The sequence below is a fragment of the Alligator mississippiensis genome, chromosome 1, assembly GCF_030867095.1.
Source record: "Alligator mississippiensis isolate rAllMis1 chromosome 1, rAllMis1, whole genome shotgun sequence".
Lineage (NCBI taxonomy): Eukaryota > Metazoa > Chordata > Crocodylia > Alligatoridae > Alligator > Alligator mississippiensis.
The window spans coordinates 227,499,366-227,520,340 of record NC_081824.1 but is presented as its reverse complement, the minus strand read 5'-3'; the positions used below and the strand labels follow the sequence as shown (position 1 = coordinate 227,520,340).

The 20,975-nt window shown below is 48.5% G+C and overlaps 1 protein-coding gene across 4 annotated transcripts; it reads right to left on the bottom strand.

The window, feature by feature from the left end:
• Positions 1 to 14,419: 14,419 nt before the first annotated feature.
• Positions 14,420 to 20,454, bottom strand: FOXA2 (forkhead box A2). 4 transcript variants are annotated; one of them, XM_019490999.2, is made up of 3 exons: positions 19,199 to 20,454; positions 17,727 to 17,796; positions 14,420 to 16,009 (listed from the first exon to the last, which is right to left on the bottom strand). In XM_019490999.2, exons 2-3 carry the CDS (start codon positions 17,793 to 17,795, stop codon positions 14,684 to 14,686), a joined length of 1,395 nt encoding a protein of 464 aa, XP_019346544.2. In that variant the 5' UTR covers position 17,796; positions 19,199 to 20,454; the 3' UTR covers positions 14,420 to 14,683. The 4 variants fall into 4 exon arrangements, with proteins under 4 accessions (XP_019346544.2, XP_059576227.1, XP_059576225.1 ...); XM_059720244.1 differs by having other exon boundaries at positions 14,420 to 17,353; positions 19,199 to 19,215; XM_059720242.1 differs by lacking the exon at positions 19,199 to 20,454 and having other exon boundaries at positions 17,727 to 17,889.
• Between the last annotated feature and the right edge of the window lie 521 nt (positions 20,455 to 20,975).

Below are 20,975 nucleotides of genomic sequence, written 5' to 3'. Positions count from 1 at the left end.
AGCCCTTTGCACAATCAATGGAGCCTGGGCTCAGGTTACAGTACTGTCTAAATGAGCCAGGAGCACTGATAAGGGCAGGTTAGGCACCTGAGATAAACTCCTTCCAGGGCCTTGATGGCAGAGGAGATAGCAGAGGATCTTGAGTGCTATCTGGCTGCACAGGAGAAACGATCTCCTGGGCCTTCATTTGTATGGGGGGAGGATATTTGGCCACGGAGCTTTGGGGCTGAGCCGGAGCAGGGGTGGCCAAATCAATGTCCCACGAGGCCTTTTGACAGGGCTGGTGGGGGTCGGGGCTGCTCCTCTTCTCCAGGTCCGCTTCTGTTGTGTTTCGGGAGCTGAATCTGCCCGGGAGGGCTGCAGGGACCCACTGAGGCTAGGGCTGGAGTTGGAGTTGGAGGCTGTTGTGATGGGGAGGGCGGAGGCGTCTCCTGGTACATCGGGGACACATTGAGCCTGGGCTCCTGCTGGAGGCTGTTTGCTTCATAGTCCGGGCTGTGTTACAGGAGGAGAGGCCAGGGGCCAAGCCGAGGGCTACCGACCAGCCAACTAAATGTCCAGTAGCTGGGTTCCTTGAGCAACCTCCATGGCAAGGTGGACCCACCTGCTCCAAGACCTTTCCCTGCCAGGGGAGCTGCTAGTGGTTCCACTACTGACGGCTCTCTCCCATCCTGCTCCGTCTCTGGACCCATTGGATCTGGTCTCATGCTGACTGTCAGTAGGCAGCAGCATCTCAGCCATGGGACACGCGGGTCACCTGCCCTCACCAGCAATAGGCAAAGCACCCCATGGCCGGAGACCCCTCCTGGCGCTGGCCGCTGTTTGATCTCTCTGGGACAAGGGGAGTGCTTTGCTCTCCGGGTAATGGAGAAGCCTTTGTGTTTACCCAGTCCTCCAGGTGCGGGTCAGGCAGAGTTCAGTGAGAGACAGCTCTCCTGTTTTCAAGGATCCTTCAAGGGGGGCATCTCGCCCCAAGATCTCCCCCCACCCCAAAGCCAGCTGTGCCTTACCTCCTAGAATCCGCCCCATTCAGGGCATTTTCTTGGCATGATTTGATTTGATTTGATTTTTCCCACTGAAACTGACCTCCAGATCTTTCCACAGGTCCATGAAGTAGAGGAGATGGGAGACGCGGGGAACGGCAAAGGAGAGGACGAACCCAGTCTTGGAAAGGCTGATTTGAAGGCGGTCTTTACAAACCTTGCATGGGACTAAATGCAATGGAGCTGAAGTGGAGAGGCTGAAGGAACAAAGAGTCCTGCCAAATATTTGCAAGCTCCCTGGTTTTCCCCGCATCGGGTCCTGACTCTTGCAAAAGAACAGGGTGTGTTGGTAAAGCACCTTGCCTCGGCTACTGTATATGGTTGGGAAGCTGAGACGGCTTAGCCTCAGTAAAAGTAGCAGAAGCTCGTCCTTGTCATAAGTATTTGCATATACGGGACCCGCTAATTAACCACACAGAAACTCGAGTGATTTCCCAGGCCAGGGACTCCAGCGCTCAGCTCTTTCATTCCCTTGGTGGGATGGGGATTTAACACGCGGCATTCCAGATCCCGTGTGCTCGCAGCTTTCAAGTCATTAGGAAATACTAACAAATAACCTCGTTTCTTTAGGGCCCGATCCGAAGGCAGCTGAAGACAGAGCTTGAGTTTCGTGGCATTGCTTATGCCTCGGAAGTGCTTGGAAGAGGCAGGTGAGTCCATGGAGATGGGGAAACTGAGGCAGCAGCGATGGTGACTTGTCCCAGGTGGCCAAAGAGGGTGGGGACAGTGGCGGGGCGGATTCCTTGTCTTGGAGGGAGGTCCAGAAGGTGCCTGGACACAGACAAGAGGATTCCAGGAAATGCGAGGAAGGACCCGTATCAAGGCGTCGGGATTTGCAGGGAATAATAATAAAAACAGTAAAAAGGCAAATGAAGCCGGTCGAGTGTCACCGTTTTCTTGCTCTAGACAGAAGCCTCCGAGCTCTTGCCAGGTCGTTAATTTTAGAGTCCAACCTTCTGCCTTTGCCATCCCGGTTTCACCCTAAAAGCAGAGACGTCAGGAACAAGAGAAAGATCAGGAGAAGTAAGGGTCCCTTACTAAGTGTGTGTGTGTTGGGGGGGGGGGGGAGCAACCTAGTAACAGATGTGGAAAAGGCTGAAGTATTCAATGCCTTTTTTTACCTCAGTCTTCACAGGTAAGGTCAGCTCCTAGACTACTGCATCTGGCAGCAGAGTTTGGGGAGGAAGTGAGCAGCTGATAGCAGGGGGGAAATGGTTAGGAACTATTTAGAAAAGCTGGATGTGTACACGTCCATGGGACTGGGCTGGACAGGATGCACTCGAGAGTGCTGAGGGAGTTGGCCGATGTGATTGTAGAGCTGCTAGCCATTATCTTTGAAAAGTCATGATGGTTGGGAGAGGTCCCAGACAACTGGAAAAGGGCAAATATGGTGCCCATATTTAAGGAAGAGAAGAAATAGGACCCAGGGAACTATAGATTAGTCAGCCTCATCAGTCCCTGGAAAAATTATGGAGCAGATCCACAAGGAATACATTTCTAAGCACTCGGAGGAAAAGAAGGTGATTAGGAACAGTCAGCATGGATTTACCATGGGCAAATCATGCTTGACCAACCTGCTTGCCTTTTGTGATGAGATGACTGGCTCTGTGGATGTGGGAAGATAAGTTGACATAATATACCTTGACTTTAGCAAAGCTTTTGGTATGGTCTCCCCCAGCATTCTCGCAAGCAAGCTAAGGAAGTTTGGGTTGGATGAAAGGACTGTAAGAAAGATAGAAAACTGGCTGCATCATCATGGGGCTCAGAGGGCAGCAGTCAATGGTTCAATGTCTAGTTGGCAGCTGGCCTCAAGTGGAGTCCCCCAGGGGTCCCGGGGCCGGTTTTGTTCAATATCTTCATCAACGACCTGGAAAATGGCTTGAAGTGTACCCTCAGTAAGCTTGCAGTTAACACCAAGCTGGGGGGAGTAGTGGGTATGTGGGAGGATAGGGCTAAGGTTCAGAGAGACCTCAACAAATTGGAGGATTGGGCCAAAAGAAATATCATGAGGTTCAATAAGGAGAAGTACAAAGTCCTGCACTTAGGTCGGAACAGCCCCGTGCACAGGCTGGGGGCTGACTGGCTAAGCAGCAGCTCTGCAGAAAGGGACCTGGGGGTTACAGTGGACAATAAACTGAATATGACCCAGCAGTGTCCCTTGTTGCAAAGAAGGGTAACAGCATACTGGGCTGCATTGATAGATGTGTTGCCAACAGATTGAGGGAAGTGATTATTCCTCTTTTTGGCGCTGGTGAGGCCACATCTGGACTGCTGTGTCCATTTTGGGGTCCCACTAGAGAAAGGATGTAAACAACCTGGAGAGAGTACAGAGGGCAAGGGAAGTGATGAGGGTGCTGGGACGCATGATTTACAAGGAGAGGCTAAGAGGACTTGACTTCTTTAGTCTAGAGAGAAGACTGAGGGGGGATTGAATAGAAACCTTCAATTACCTGAAGGGTGGTTCCAAAGAGGATGACGTTCTCAGCGGTGGCAGATAAAAGAACACGGAGCAATGGTCTCAAGTTGCAGCAAGGGAAGTTGAGGTTAGATATCATATCAGGAAGAACTTTCTCACTAGGAGGATAGTAAAACACTGGAACAGGTTACCCAGAGAGGTGGTGGAACCTCCATCCTTGGAGGTTTTGAAGACCAGCTAGACAAAGCCCTGGCTGGAATGATCTAGTTGGGGATGGTCCTGCTTTGAGCAGAGGGTTAGACTAGATGACCTCCTGAGGTCCCTTCCAGCCCTCATTTTCTATGATTCTATGATTCTATGTTCTTCTTTCCTGAAGTCCCAGGGTATATTTTCTCCCCCCTGGGTGTCTGTCATTACCCTAGGGAACAGTGAATCTCAAGTGATCCGAACTTCAAATACTGCCAGTGCTTCTGAAGCAGCATGAGATCGAGGAGGGTTCCCTGCGTGGAGGACCATCAAACTTACCCGCAGCCCCTCCGCCTCACACAAGGGAGGGCTAGCAGGAGATTAGTCTTTAACTCAGCAAAAATAAAGCCACATCAGCAACTACCTTGTGCTCGGGGTTTGGATTTGAGTTGAAGTGGGAGAGGTTTAAACCCCTGAACTCCATTTGCCCTTAAAAAAAATCGAGATGATTTTTCCAAACGAAAACGTTTGTGTTTTTGGAGCAAGACTGTAGAGACATTCATCTTTTACCTCCCAAAATCTTTAGTGATTTAAAAATATAATATAATATAATATAATATAATATAATATAATATAATATAATATAATATAATATAATATAATATAATATAATTGCATACATTTGCAGCATATATTATATGTAATTATATATATATATAGCATAATAAAGCGCATACATATTGTATATAACATTATAATTTATATGCTAGATTAACAGCATATAATGTTTATATGAAGTCTATGGCATATATAGAAAGTGCTATATATTTTATAATGTTTCAAATGTTACGATTATTCTTATCATTACTTTATATTACGACATTTTCTCGAGACCTCATTTCCCGGCTATCCCAGGTAGTCTAACGATTTTCCCCTCCCTTAGAGCAAACTCCCTCTTATTCCTGGAACAAAATCAAACTGGGCAATTTGTGAGTGTAGTGCCTATTTGAAAACAACTGCTTCAAATAGTGTGTAAAAAATGACTCCGTCTCCGATGGCATTGCCTGCTATTTTCTCTGGGTGAATCTTTCCTCGATGTTGAATATACATTGTGTATATTTTTAACATATATAGTATATGCATATGAATATGCGTGTGTGTGTCTGCTTCTGCGAACTCGGGTGTATTTCGCTTGCAGTGCCTACCCCCATAAATATTATTGCAGACCGAGGGAAGGCAACACGCAAAGACACACTCTAAAGCCTGCCTTAAATAGAAAAGTACGGTTAACCCCAATTGCCTCCTGCTTTCAAGTAACCATTTTTAGATCTATTGGCTAGGAATCTGCCCAGTAAATACCAGGGCAGCCACCCATCCGTCATCCCACTGCATGTGTTTAATATTTACTCGTTTGAAGGTTAAGAAACAGAGGGAGCGAACTTGGAAAGGGTATTCTTTTTTTTTTTTTTTCCTGTTCCCACCCTCCTCCCTACCTGGTTTTCTGTGGCTTCTGGATTAATATACTGTGGAGGAGCAAAGTCGATTCTCCTTGATGAAATGGCAGGATTAGGAATATTTCTAGAAGAAAGAGGTTAGTGTGAGCTGACTTTAGCCTCCGATCGTCTCCAGCAGAATTACAGCTTGTAAAATAGGTCTCCATCAGTTTCCCAGGAGACCAGCTGAGCTCTACTTGGGTGTTCCCGGCCCCTGTTAGCCCCCAACAATAATTAGTCTCATCTCACCCCCACTTGTGTGTGTGTTTTAAAGATCATCCACACATGGTTTTTTTTTTTTTGTTTTTTTTTTTTTTAATGCCATTCTGAAGGGCGAGAGATCCCCACTCCTGTCCGGAGGACAAAGTTTGCTCCCTGTCCGTGGATCTAGAGCAAAAAACAAAACAAAAAAAAAGCCCCGCGTGGTTCTTTGTAACACTTGGGAGTGTGACTTTCTTATCAAACTGCTGGATATGTCATCTTCTTTGTGCTTTGATGTCTGGTGTCTTTTGAGACCATCTCTGCATGTCATTACTTGGCTCAAACAATTACAGAGGTGCCTTTCTATTTTTTTTTTTCAGACGGGAAGTAGAAGGAGGGGGGTGGGGAGAAATTAGCGAACACAATCAGATGATTTTTGGCCTTAGATCTTTCTTCTGAATGGTGCAGCTCGCTATTAAACTGGCTGTCCGCGTGCTAAATAGAGGGGTTTAAATGCGCGGAGTTCTCTTAGCTAATTTTATGCCCTGGCTGTAGAAATGTGGGGCTTTGCCTTTGGGTGAAACTCCTTATTAACCTTCAGCAGGCTTTTCTTTTTTTCGCTTTTTCCCCCTCTCCTTCAGAAGCAGACCGGCTTAAATATAACGACCTCTTTTAGCTAAATTTATCCTCAGGATACAGAAGATTTTTTTTCCTTTGGCCTCGCGTCTGACTGCGATGCCTGGAAAAACTCACTGGTAAACTTCCGACTGGCTTTGAGAAGCAGGCCACAGACTTGGAAGTCTTCTCCCAAAGGGTTACTGGACTTTCTCCTCTGGGCTACCATGAGCTTCTTCATTGCCTTTGATCTGTGGCTCTGAGAAACGCCCTGTAGGAAAACCGACTGTGCATCTCAGACACATTTTGAAGCCTTAGGGGTTTGTTGTTTTTTTCCCCCAGGAAATCAGGGACTCAAAAATGGTTTAGACTGAAAGGGGGGAAAAAGTCAGTCTGATTGCATGAGTCAGGGCCTTGATTTTCTCCTCCTCCTCCAATATGAAACGATCCATTGCTTGAATCTGTCGCCTGGATCTGCTCCGGGGAGAAGAGATCCATGCTGGGGAGAGTTGGCTTTGTAGTCAAACAGGGTCAAACCTATCTCACCAGCCCCTCTGGGAGTGTGTGTGTGTGTATGTATGTGTGCGTGAGTGTGTGCATATGTGTCTCCGTCTGTATGTATGTATGGGGCGGGGGGGGGAGGAGGGATGCTCTGATCTTGCTTGCAGCAATGTGCACACCCGGGAGAGAGCCCGGCCACCAGCGTAATTAAACTGAGCGACTAAGTCGAGGCGACGGGCCGCCTGGCCTCTGGTCGGCTGCAAGCCCGGCGTTGCCATGACGAGGCGGACGCGTCCGCCTGTGATGTCCCCCAGCCCCGAGCCCAGGCATCCGGGGGCTGCGAGGGTGACATTGGAAATCTTTTCTCTTATTCTCTCCTTGGGAGCGACCCATCTGAGCCGGGGCTGGGAGGAAGAAGGGCGGGGGACGGGGGGGCTAAAAAGTGTCTTCTTTGCCTTTGATTGATCGGAGCAACCTTGCCCATCTGCAATCCAGTTTTCCAACGAGAGAGTAGAGAGTCTGGGAAGGGGGGGGGGGGGGGCGAGAGGGGGACGCTGTCTGCGAGGCCTGGGTGCCCATCCCCGGTGAACTATCCCCATCCATCCCGCGGCTGCAAAACCTCGCATTAATTGGGGGGGAGGGGGGAGATGGCAACCACTGCACCTCCAGAGGAAGGATGCTGGCCGGGGTGGTCCCAGGACCCTCCTCCGGGGAACATCCCTGGTTAAGGGCGCCGGGATGAGCTGCGAGGGGGACTTACCCTGAGTTTCTTGTCCGGCTCTGGGCAAACAGAAGGATTTCCCCCTCCCGCCCCAACACACACACACACACACACACACACACACACCTCCCTTCCATAAAAACCAACGCGGGAAGTTGGATCATCCGCGGGGATAAAGATCGCGCTCAGAAATTGGCCATTTGGCAGATTAAATCTCTTTAAACCGCTGGCTTCCTGGCCAGGGCATGGCGAAGCTGCACTTTTAGATAGCACAAAAGGCCATTCCCTGGTTCATTTAGACCTGGGCTGGGCTAGACAAGCTCTTTCCCCCAATACGCTCCCACACCTCCCCTTCATCCCAGAGCTTCCGCGGGGAAGTAGGTGGCCAGACACTCGTTTAATGACAAGTAATTGACAAATCGGAGGCGCTGCATTACTAGCGGGATAGAGGGTTATTAATTATTGAAAAACCATTAGCCCCGCTGTGTGTCCTGCCGCAATCCCATCTTGTTCGGGAAATATAACCTGTCACATCACTCAGATGGAGGGGAAATGGAAAGACACCCGCCGCTCCTTTCCCTCCTAATGTGGGAAATTATTAATTGCCTCCTCACGCGACAGGGTTGGAGGAAAATCTCTTTGCCATTTTCCAAACCGTATCGTCCTGCCTGCCACCTTGGTAGAGGAGAAGAGTAATTCTGGTGTGGAAAGGGCCCGGAAGCGGGGAGAAACCTTACTCCCTCTCACCGTCCTTCCCTTAAGCATGATACTAAAGCCTGCTGTTCCGAAATTACATGGAGAATACATCTCAATTGCACACACATGCACACACAAGACATAGAACCACCTCATGAAAGCATCCCATCAGTCTGAAACCCATCGCTCTGGGAGATACAGATGTATATGTATTGGATTAGTATGGACATATTCATACAGTATATTAATATTCCCTGGCGATAGGTATGTGTGTGTGTCTGTATTAAACACACACGTATATGTATATATTGGGTATATATATCCAATATTCTGTGTGTGTGTGTGTGTGTGTGTGTGTGTGGTGCACATCTGTGGTGCACATACACACGCATATATACATATGCATAAACACACACATATGTGTGTGTATCCTGTGTGTGTACAAACACACTGATTATTGGATATATACACTATATATGTATATATATGGATATATGATATTATTATAGAATATATATTATTGGATATACACACTGTACATACTATATGTCTGTGTGTGTGTATCCTGTACATGTACACACACACTGGACACTGGATATATCCACTGGATATTTACAAACCCACAGACATATACACATTGGATCTATCTATCTATCTATCTATCTATCTATCTATCTATCTATCTATCTATCACAGGATTTTATTTTCTCGGTACACAGATTTGTTAATGGTCATCACTTCTGTTTGCTCTATGAGTGCACATACTAGCCAGCTATTAAATGCCAGCAGAGCTTTGCGGTCAGAGCCCTGGCTATAACACAGGCTTCTCTTTACTGGGGAATGCTATCCGATATTATGCTATTTTTTCCCAAGCAGCCTCACCAAATATCTTCCTTCTGGTGAACTTTCAGTGTGTTCCCTTTTGAGTGTGTGGCACCTTCAAACTCGGCTACAGCGGTTTCTTCTTTCCCATGTAATGGATATGCCAATGTTCACAGACAGAAGAGGGGATCTGGGCGTTCATCCCTCGGAAAAAACCAGGGAATATCCCGGAGGACTCCGGGAGAGCGAGCCATCACCCGTGTCTGGGGCTGAGCGCCTGCGGAGGCATCTCTGCTCCTGCATGCAGGGCTGCTCCTGGCTTGAAGTTTCATAAACTGGCAGGTTACAGGAATTCATATGTAAATGCGCGATCTGATTTTCCCTTTAAGACTTTCATTCAGGAAACGTGCGTTCAGGATAGCACAATGAGGCACTCCTAGCGGGGGGCACAGGGGATGAGGTCGCTGGGACGTGCAGATAAAAATGATTTGGTGTGTCCCGACCAGGAGAAAAAACGCAAGGTTATATTAGCCAAAGAGTCCGGAATCGACCTCGAAAGAATCGCCTGGGCGATCGCGATCCGCATTCCCCGAGAATTAACTCTCTCCTTGATTTACCACTAAAAATAATCATCAGCATCATCATAAAACCCCGCTCACCTACCAAAACGCGAGGGAAAACTAGTGAACTTTCAGTGGACTGATGTCTAGGAAATCCGTTTCTGTACTGACCCGGACAGTGCTGGATGGAAGTGCAGCAAGCTCTCTGCCAAATGCTGGTCCTGCTATTTCTTTACTGCATTTGCCTATTTTTTTCACCCCCCCCCCCCTTTTCTCTCACTTTATTTTTACCAGTAGGAAGTTTTACCTCCTCCCAAACACGCATCTTTTATTATAAATAATAATAATAAGATAACACCGCTACTCATAATAATAACTAGGCTGCCTCGCCTCTGTCCACAGCCACCGGGATCCAAATCTTGGTCCTCAACCGGTTGCAACCGATCCAGTTTCACTCCAAGAACTTCAGAGAGGATCAAAAAGCCCCCTTGAGCTGATCTTGCACCCTCCCCTCTGCCAGCCTGGAAAGTGTTTCTCCCTCTGGCTTTAATTGGAAGCAAGAGATGCTCGCTCCTTTAATGGGGAGCTGAAGATGGGAATTTCTAAAACAGATAGAGATAGGTATAGATATAGGCACGGAATCCACCTACCTGGTGCCCCCCTGAGCTGCGCATTTGAAGGCGATGACAATCCAGCATTAGCGAGACGCGACCAACTGCTTGGAGCGGAGGCATCACAGCATTTATTTGAGCTCAAACTGTGCTACTGTTGACTTTAGCACAAAGCAAAGATTTCACTGCCCGCTAGTTTAAAAATGAATATTTTACCAAGATATCGATCAGCTTTATAAAATTCAGTTAAGCACAATGGCTCAAAAGGAAAAAAAAATTGAAAGGGACACAATATAATATCTGTGTAAATTTGCTGAAGTATGACGTGGTGTTGAAAGTTTACCCTCCTGGAATTTGAATCTAGATTTTTTTTTTTTTTTTTGCTCGCTCTCTCTCTCTTTCTTTCTCCCTCTCTCTCTCTCTCTCTCCCCTTTTTTGTTTACTGACTTTGTTTATTCACAGATCACGGTTGCTTAAGCACTTGGAGTGGCGGGGATGTGGGGAAAGAAATAGCGTGTGATCCATTTTTTCCCCCTACTGAGTCCAGGATATATGGATTTTAATGTGTCCAGGGGAAATAAGACGGGAAAAGAAGGGGGGCGGGGAAGGGGATGTAAAACAAAAAAGGATCAGGCATGCCAGTGACATCCTTTTTTCTGTATTCGGACAGGACTATATCTTATCTGTTGGGGATCAGCGGGGTGGGAAAAGCTAAGTAGTTTCCAACTAGCGCGGAACAATGGGCATGTGATATAGAACATACCAGGTTAGAGCATCACTGGCGTGCTCCATTGTTTCCAAATCAGCCTCATCACCCGGCTTCTATTCTCCTTCCCTACGGGCGCCTTTTATGTGATAATGAAACACATTTTATGCTGTGGTTCACAACGTGTGTGTCCTTGCAGTATAGAGACGGACAGATTTCTGGCTGGATCCTAGTGTTGTTTTGTTTTTGGAGGGGGGGTTTCCCCCCCTACCCCTCTCCTCTTCTTTTCCCCCGAACAATGCGGAATTTTAAGAAGGATTTGAATGTTATTTTGGAGGCGGCGAATCTATGACTCCTTAAACGCGTGGGAACACAACAAGTGGTTGGGAAAGGGGAAGAGTTTATTGCATGAAAAAAAAGAAGATAAATCCGGTGCAGATCTCGGGGATGGTTTGCAAGGCTCAGAGCATAAGGAGGTCTTAAAATATCATACACCGTTCTTGGTTTATAAAACAACCCTTGGTTATAAGGCCTTTCATTTAACAGGGTCAACTCTCTTGGAAAAACCAGCGACTGCTGCTCCTTGCACTCCATGTATCGTTTGTTTACAATACAGCATAGGTAATGTGGTTTTATATAGACGAGCAGAGCGTGTATGTATACACACATATAATTCTGCACAAAAGCTACTTATTATGAGATTATATAATCGTTTCTCTCTTCTTCGTATATAACTAAACCGATATGGGGAAGTTTTCACCCTCACTGCAACCTCCATTATTTTTTAAACACGTCATAGAAGCTGGTAATATATTTAGAGCTGTTGTCCTGCGTGTGCACGTATATACATAAAAACATACATCTGTATAGACATACATACATACATCTGTGTATGTATGTATATGTGTGTATACATATATATACACACACACACATATATAAATATATATATATATGTATGTATGTATATGTATATAAAAGATCTGTGTGGACACACCCACTCTCTCTCTCTCTCTCTATGTGTGTGTGTGTGTGTGCGCGCGCACGCGTATGTGTGTGTACATATATACACATATATGTGCATACACACACATATGTAGTGTGGGTGTGTACATACACATACTCTGTGTATACCTATAAAGGAAAAAAAGCTCTAAAAGAGGGAATATATGCGTTTTCACAGCTGCAAATTATATCAATTCGTGTATGTAATATAGTTATTGTGTATACCTTTTACCTTTGCATATATATATATTGTTTGTATGTATGTATATACACTATATGTATACATAGTATATGCCTGAGCGATAGATACACGTGTATGTATATATTTCTGGAAATTAAAAATATAATTCCCCTCCCTCTTTTTAGAGCTATTTTCTTCTTAATAACTAAATACTCATATACAGACTGATTGCAGGCGGAGATCATTGGCCGGAACTTTGAGGAAAGGTCTTCACAAACTATCATGTCTTACCCCAGCTCCACTGCACTCTTATTACTCCAGCGTGATCGGGCCCTTGCAGCTGAATTGTATTTTTGGTCTATTCAACCGTTTTATCGGCGCTGAGAGGGACTGGCGGCGATTTGAGATTACATGCGGGCGCCAGTGCGATATGAACTCACAGCTGGGTTGTTCTGTTCACTCTAGCGGGTGCGTTAGGGACACATCCAGCTGTTTTCATCAGAGTGCATACATTATCCATGCTTTTATTATTATTACTGCCAGTGCTCACAGCAGGCGTGAAAACGCAGTGATGTGCCCTTTGGAAATGTTTGGGATATGCCAGACTCACACGCCACGTTTCTGATGCCGGCGGCTGCATATGCGCTCAGCACCCTTCAGGATTTACTCCGATTTAGTCTGATGACAAAAAAAGACTCCCTTCTCTCCATCCTCCCCGCCCCGCCCGAACTCAAGTGTCTAGTACCCTTTCACAGGGAAAAGAGAGGCAGGATCGGGCCCTAAATTTGGAGTGGGGTATGGCTGCGGGAGGGAGGGTGAGCAGTGCAGCTGCTGTTGCACAGCTGGCCAGTCCTGCTCCCCGGCCACACGGCTCAGAAGCTGCCTTAACGCGCGACTGCTGTTAGCTCTATAAATCACAGCTCGGACAGACTTCACCCGCATCCACCTTCTCTCCAGCGGCCCCTCCCGCCTCTCATCAGAGTAATTGTCTCCGGGCTGCTTGCTTTCCATTCAACCAAGTCACCCAGCTAAACTAGCGCTGCCCTCCACTGTCACTGATACCTTGCGGGGCCTCTGCGGACTCCACCGCCCCGGACCCTCCAGCCGGGCTGGGCTGCCATCCCCTGGCGCCGGGGTGGCTGGGGCAGACTAGGACTGCCCGGTCTCCCATGGCAGGTGGGGAGCTGCTTTGCTGGGGACAAGGCTCAAGGAGGAACTTGTTGGGGACAAGGATCAAGGTGGAGGGAATAGCCCGGCAGGGAAAAACTGGGATTTTAGTAATCCCGGAATAACCTCCACGCCGCGAGGTTATTTTAAAAGGAGAAAAACCCGGACAGGGTTCATTGAAAATGTTCTTCGGCGGTTAGCATTTGCCAGGCGAAAGTGTATGCGTCTTTAAAAATGATCCCTAGGCATATAAAGTACCTAACATTTGTACATTGGCATAAGATCTGAGCTATTCCTATACAAGTGTAATATCTACGATAGGTCATTTACTGGTATAATAGCGGATACATTAAGATATTGGCACAACATCTGAGGTATTTTCGTTACAGCTAAAATATGGGTATAAGATCCAACATACTCGTGTATCTAGGTTTAATAGCTAAGATATACATACTATATTTCTAAGCTATACATATTATATATCTAACCTATACATATATAAGCATACTCTGTAAAATGTACAGCTATAGGTACACAAGGTTCTTTGGAAAATGTGATATCTTTTATTAGACCAACTAAATAGTTGGAAAAATTGTTCTTCGCAAGCTTTGGGGCACAAGCACCCTTGTTCAGGCAAAGGGTGAGCCTGCAGCTATAGGTACATTACACATATATGATCATAGTATTTAAGATACACATATATGTGCATAGCATCTTTCATGTCATTTTCATATATGTGTGGCTATATGTCTGACATACTTTGCAGAGCTGTTCTCCCTGCAGATCTCTAGAATCATAGAAATATGTATTAAAAACTATACAAATATCTATAACATAGAGAACAGATAGATCTGTCATCCAGTTGCCTTTTCTTTTCCAGTTCCTACCCCGAGTTTAAAAGGAACCCCCACCTTATCTATTTTACCTTGGGGTTTCAAATCGTGGGGGGGGGGGGGGATATTATTAGGAACCTGAAGAAAAGATTCAGGGAAAAAAAAACGCCAATAACACTTTAATATAGTTTTGTGAAAATCTGGCTGTTCGCTACCAGAATACACATTTATAAGCCATAAATAAAGCATACAGAAACGATAAATTAATCAGATCCAAGTAGTTTACTCTCCCGGTAACATCAAACTTTTGTATCAATTACAACAATCTAGCCTGACTTTTTTTTTTCCATTTTTCTCTTTTTTTTTCTTTTTTGCTTTTTGTGGTTATTATTTTTTTTTTTTTTTACAGCATTACAAGACTTTTGGTCCTCGGTTTAAAAATTGAACATGGTTTCACACGGAATAAGTTTTCCAGTCCACTTCCACACAAAAAAAATAGATATATTTAGAACTCCCTGCAACGACGACCACCAAAAAAAAAAAAAGGTTGCCTCCCCTCCCCCTCAAAATAATAATAATTATTATTAATAATAAAACCCAACGAAGCAAATAAACCAAGACAAAATCCCCCCCACCTCCCTCTCCCTCCCCCCCCCCCCCAATTCAAATTGTTGCTTAAAGTGGTTGGGCGTCTATGGGCCCCATCCAAAGCCAGGCGGATTTGGGGTCAGGCTGGCTGGGTGGGAAGTTGTCCTCCTTGCGGGCGGATGTGTAGCACACAGAACTAGCAAGTCCCAAATATACACAACATCTGGAGCCAACGAAAATCATCACCATCATCAGGATCAAAGTCCGGGCCTCCCTTGCATGGGGAGGAGGGGGTGGAATAAGGGAGGGGGAGGGCTGGTGGCAAGAGGGAGCCCGCCTTAGGAGGAGTTCATGATGGGTCGGGAATACACACCTTGGTAGTAAGAAGTGTCTCCAGCCAGGGGGGAGGACTCTAGGCCACTTTTGTTCGTTACAGCGCCCATGGCCAGGCTGCCGGGCATGGGCGAGCCGTAGCCGGAGTAGTGCATCACCTGTTCGTATGCCTTGAGGTCCATTTTGTGGTGGTGGGGGTGATGGTGGGGGTGGTGGTGGGGGTGCTGCTGCTCCGTGGACGACATCAGGTTGTTGATGGAGAAGGGGTGGTTGAAGGCGTAGTGGTGCTCGGGCTTGAGGTGTGCCTCGTGCGCCAGCCCCGGGTGGTGCTGAGCCAGCAGGTGCTGCTGCTGCTGCTGCTGCTGCTGCTGCTGCTGCTGGGCGGGCGAAGGTGCCTGGCCGGCGGGGCTCAGCGCCGGGTTGCCCTTCAGGTCGGCCAGGGCGCGCTTGTGCTCCTGGCAGGGCGAGGCGCTGGAGTGGGGCGACTCCGTGCCCGCGGGGTCCTCGGAGCCCGTGGAGGCGCCGCTGTCCCCGAGCGCGGCCGGCTGCTGCTGTCCCTGTCCCTGTCCCTGTCCCTGCTGCTGCTGCTGCTTCTTGCTGCCCCCGCCGCCGCCGCCGCCGCCGCCAGCCTCCTTGAGTGCCAGCTGCTTCTCGCACTTGAAGCGCTTCTGGCGGCGCAGGTAGCAGCCGTTCTCGAACATGTTGCCCGAGTCGGGGTGCAGGGTCCAGAAGGAGCCCTTGCCCGGCTTGTCCGGGGAGCGCGGCACCTTGAGGAAGCAGTCGTTGAAGGAGAGCGAGTGGCGGATGGAGTTCTGCCAGCGCTGTTGGTTCTGGCGGTAGAAGGGGAAGAGGTCCATGATCCACTGGTAGATCTCGCTCAGCGTCAGCATCTTGTTGGGCGACTGCTGGATGGCCATGGTGATGAGCGAGATGTAGGAGTAGGGCGGCTTGGCGTGCGTGTAGCTGCGCCGGTACGTCTTGGGGTCGCGGGAGCGGTTCAGGTTGGACTGCCCGTACATGGGGCTCATGGAGTTCATGTTGCTGTAGGGCGCCAGCGCGCCCATGGAGCCCGCCTGCGCGCCCATGGGGCTCATGCTAGGGCTCAGGTGCGCCGCCATGCCCGGCACCCCTGCCGTGCCCATGCCCGCCATGGCCCCCGTGCCCGGGGACATGCCCGCCAGGGAGGGGCTCATGCCCGTGCTGGCGTACGACATGTTCATGGAGCTGGCCGCCGTCATGTTGGCCGCCGTGCTCATGGCGGGCATGCCCATGTAGGTGTTCATGGTGTTCATGCCCAGCCCGGCATTCATGTTGTTCACTGAAGAATAGCTCTGCAAGGACAAGGGGGGAGGAGGAGGGAGAGTTGGGGGGGATGATTAACGTTGACTTCTATTCAATGCATACAACATAGGCTGCTATAGCAATGCTTCTCCTCGCAGCCCAGCCAGCCCTGAAGCCACTGCCCGAGCGCTATTATTCATACCGGGGAGGTGGTGGTAGGGGATTGGGGGGGGGGGGTTGCCTTTAGCTTTGTGCTTGCTGCTCTGCGTGAGCAGGAATTGGGAGAGAAATGAAGGTTCAGCTAGGAGCTCCTAGGATAGAGCCGGGTCGCCTCTTGGGAAGGAGCTTGCCAGCTCCGTATTTACTTGGCAAGGGTTTGCTGGGGGGGAGGAGGTGGAGGAACTATATATCTATATCTATCTATATATCCGTCTTTAACTAAATATATCTATCTATAGATCTAGATATATCTATCTACAGATTTATAGATAGATATATCTATATCGATATCTCTCTATATAGATCTATACCTATGGATAGCTATATCTATACATAGCTACAATTTAACTTAAAGTCAAAGTTATATAAATATATCTATATATCTATCTTTAACTCAATATAGATATGAAATTTATATATTTAAAGATATATAAATATATCTATATATGATTTAACTATACATGCATCTAATTTAACTATATATATATTTCTAAGCTATACATATATAATAGTCTGTGAAATGTACAGTTATTGGTACAGTATGTACTATATATATAGAGAGAGAGAGACAGAGAGAGAGAGATGGATATAGATATAGATATGGATATATCTATCTATCTCGTAGATACTGTACCTATAGCTGTACATTTCATAGACTATGCATATATATGTGCGCAGGGTCCTTTCATTTCCAGGGGCTGAGCAATCAACCTGCTGCTACCATTTTTAATGATCATATGTATATTATATATATGATCATTAAATTAATATAATAATTATATTTCAGTAATATATGTGTGCGTATTTATATATAGTATATATAAATACACACACACATATACACACACACATTATATATGTGTGTGTGTGTGTGTGTGTGTGTGTGTGTGTGTGTGTGTGTGTGTGATCATTAAAAATGGTTGGCAGCAGGTTGAATGCTCAGCCCCTGGAAAGGAAACGACCCCGCGATCTGAAACCCGGAGGGCAGGGGAAGGGGGAAGGCCTCCCCCCCCAAAAAAACAAGGCAGAGGAGTTGCTGCGAAAAGAGGTGGGCAAGCCAAGCCGGAGGCTGCCCGCTGGCTTCGTGCTGCCCTGGGCTTGCTGGGTCTCTCAGAGCGCGGCTGGATGAAGCCCCCCGGCGCCCGATCGCGTTGCTTCTCATCTTGGGACTCTTCCTAAAATGAGATTTAAAGCAATACAACCCCCCACCCCCCTACACATACACACACACACACACACACACACACACACACACACACACACACCTCTATCCTTCAAGCCCCCCTCCCTCTCGGAATTGCCACCCCCTCCCCAACAGGTCCCTGCCAAACACAACTTTGTTAGGATAGCGCGGCTTGGGCTGGGGAAGAGGATTTGGAGGCGCCACAAGTCAATATTTGATCGCCAAGTTAATATTATCTCAAGGCTAACACGGTGGCGTATAAAAAAAAGAGCCCCGGGTGCGCCCCAGCAAGGGCAGGCAAGGAAGGGAAGGGTGCGGGGGGCGGGGGACACACGCACACACACTTGGCAGCAAGTTGCTCCTACCTCTGGTTCTCCATAGTAGTTGCTCCAATCCGAGTGCTCGTGCCCTTCCATTTTCACTGCTCCCAGCATACTGGAAGCAGAGTGCATGGCAGTTTAAAATTTAACAGCCTCCACAGGCGACGACAGAGAGAGAGAGAGAGAGAGAGAGAGAGAGCAACCAAAAAAAAAAAATCTCAGCCCTCCCTCCCCTCCCTGCCTCACTCCCTCTCTCTGGCTGGGCTGCTGGAGGCGGGGGAGGGGAGCAGCCCTGCCTGCCGCTGGGCTGGGGCTCTGGCGGCTGCTGCTGCTGCCGCCGCCACCGCTGCTGCTTGGGTGGGTTTTGCAGAGCCGCCCGGAGGCGATGGAAAAGCCTGAGGAGGAGGAGGAGGAGGAGGAAGAGGAGGAGGACAAGTGCTGCAGTGACGTTGGTGGCTGAGTGATATAGCACCGAGCGCCCCGGCGAGCCTCCAATCCCCAGGTCCTCGGCAGCCTATTTGAATAATCAACTCACACCTAGGCGTGAGACTGCTCCGCTCCCACACCTGCCCTCCGGCCGGGAGAGCCTGGGGGGAGAGGAGCACGGAGCGCGGCGGGGCAGGGGCAGGGGGCACGGGGGGGCGTGAGTGGGGGGGGGAAGGGATGGAGGAGGGCAAGATGGGGGGAGGGAAGGAGGAAGGAAAAAGCTGAATGGGAAAGAAAGGGAGAGAGATGAGTGGGGGAAAGAGGGTGAGTAGGGGAAAGAAAGGAATGGGGAAGAAGCCGAGAAAAATGTACGGGGGGGGTGGAGAAAGAGAGGGTTGAGAAAGGAAGGAAGAGGAGTGGGGGGGGGAGGATGAATGTGAAAAAAAAGGGAGAAAGATGAGTGGAGGAGAAAAGGGAAAGGAGCAGGAAGGAAGGGGAGGGATCCGGGAAGGAAAGGAAAGGGGGAAAAGATGAATGGGAAAGGAAGAAAGATGAGTGAAGGGGGAAGGAAGGATAAAAGAAGGGAAGGGGGAAGAAGAGTAGGGGAAGAAATGGGAACGAAGGGGAAGGACGAGTGAGAGGGGGAGAAAAGAGAGGAATGTCGGGGGGAGGCATGAAGAGGGAAATACGAAGCAGGATGCAAGGAAGGAGGAAACAAGGAGGGGAATGGGAAAGCAGGGGAGGAAAAAAAGTAGCGGGAAAGAAAACGCAGAGCGGTGCCACAAGGTGGGCAGCGGGGTCAGGGCCAAGAAGAAGGCCGGCTAGCACGGAGGGGAGCAGGGCCGAGGCAGGGAGAGAGACCTGAGTTTCCTAGGCCTTGCCCCCCGGTGCCCGGGCCCGAGCTGGCGGCGCGGAGCCCTGGGCCTGGCCGTGGGGGCCCTCGCTCGGTCCCGGCTGCCCCCCGTCCCGTCCCGTCCCGTCCCGTCCCGTCCCGGGGGCTCTGCTCGCTGCCATCGCGCTCTGCCCGCAGCCCGCCGGCCCGAGCCCAGCGCGCACCGCCGGGGCAGGGGGAGAACACGCTGTTTACACACCTTTACCTCTCCGCCTGCTGGTCCTCGCCCAAGCCTCCCTGGCACCGGCAAGGGGGCAGATCGCCGCCGCGGGCTCCCGGGACCATCACCCGGCCTGCTCGGCCGCGGCCCGGCGCCGCCCCGCGCCCGCACACTTCATGTCTTGACTTTTCGCAAGGTGCTAAGTGCCTCGGGCTCCCCGATTCGGCTCTGCCAGTCAGCACAGCCCGTCCCAAGGTTACTCAGCCACCGCCGAGACCCCTACACCATTTCGTAACTAAAACAAACAAGGGGGGGGGAGAGGGGGTGGAAACAGGCACAGAGCAGTGCAGTCGCTTGCAGGACCTGAGATTCCTCCCGCCGGATCCCGAGCGGAGCAGGCACCAGCTCCAAGCCAGCAGACATGCGGCTGGACCTGCCCGCCCGCCTCCGCCAGGGCCAGGGTTAGAGAGAAAGGAAGAAAAAAAAGGAGGAACAATCCCACGTCTTGGAGCTGGAAGCTCCCTCTTTATTCCTGTCGGTCACTGAGCAGAATCAAAAGGGAAAGAGTCCCTAGGTCTTCCGTTTCCTATGCATCCCGACCGCCGCTCTACCTGGAGCTGCTAGGTGTTTTCATTGCAAATCTAATGAGACATGGCAGATAAGCAGATAGGTGGATCGATCGATCTGGTCGCTGAAAGATCAAGGGAAACAGACAGCCATCAGTTCCCCAAACAACCCCCCTCCACCCTTTGCTCTCCGCCTGCTCTCGCTGGCATCTCGCTTTCCTCGCCCAAGTACTGCAGAGTCTCGGTATTCCAGAGGACACGGTTGCTATGTGAGGCATTAAACAAAGTCAAGTTTATTTAATGTGTTTGCTCATCAGAGATTTAACTGATCTTTCTCGGCGACTAGAAAACAGGGCGATTCTCTTAAGTGGAATCGATTCTTCCTCTAGTTCTTTGCTAGCCCTCCGCAGGCAGCCTGGTCCGCATCACAGCCCTGCGGTCTTCGCTGGACAGAGAGGAGGTACTCTTAATAACCGTGCTTTCCAAAACCCTCCTAATATAAACTAGGTGCTGGGCCCCATCCATATGCTCAATACAAATCGCCTCTGAAATCAATTTATCGTAGTCCCCAGACCACTCCTATCTATCTATCTATCTATCTATCTATCTATCTATCTATCTATCTATCTATCTATCTATCTATCTATCTATCTGTGTGTGTGTGTATCTAGATATACACGTGTGTATACATACATTATAGATATATATATATAGCTATATACACACAGAGGCATATACAGATAGGCATATACATACATACATATACAGTATATGTGTGTGGATCTATGGATAGATAGATCTGTACAGTTGTATATGCAGATAGATAATCTATCTGTGTCTGTCTGTCTCCATGAACACCATCTATCTGCCTACCTGTCTGTCTTGTCTCCAGAATAGATGGAATAATACGGATCATTAACATTTTTTTTTCAAATGAGAATAAAAAAAAAAGTGTATGGATATGCATCAATGAAGATACCCAATGCTATAAAGGATCAACATAGACTATGGAATCAATATATTGAATGGGATTTAATTCAACCACAGGCAGCTCATAAAAGGACCCATTTAAAGCCATTTTTTAAACAGGTTGCACTGTCTATTAAACAGCAGTTATAAGGGGAAAATCTGTTAACTTGCTGATTTATGTGGAGGAATTCATTATATTATAATCAATATTAAAAATACAGATATCAGTGTAACGCGTTGGCACTCAAAATCGATTCCCTTCTCCCCTTTCTGCCTTTATT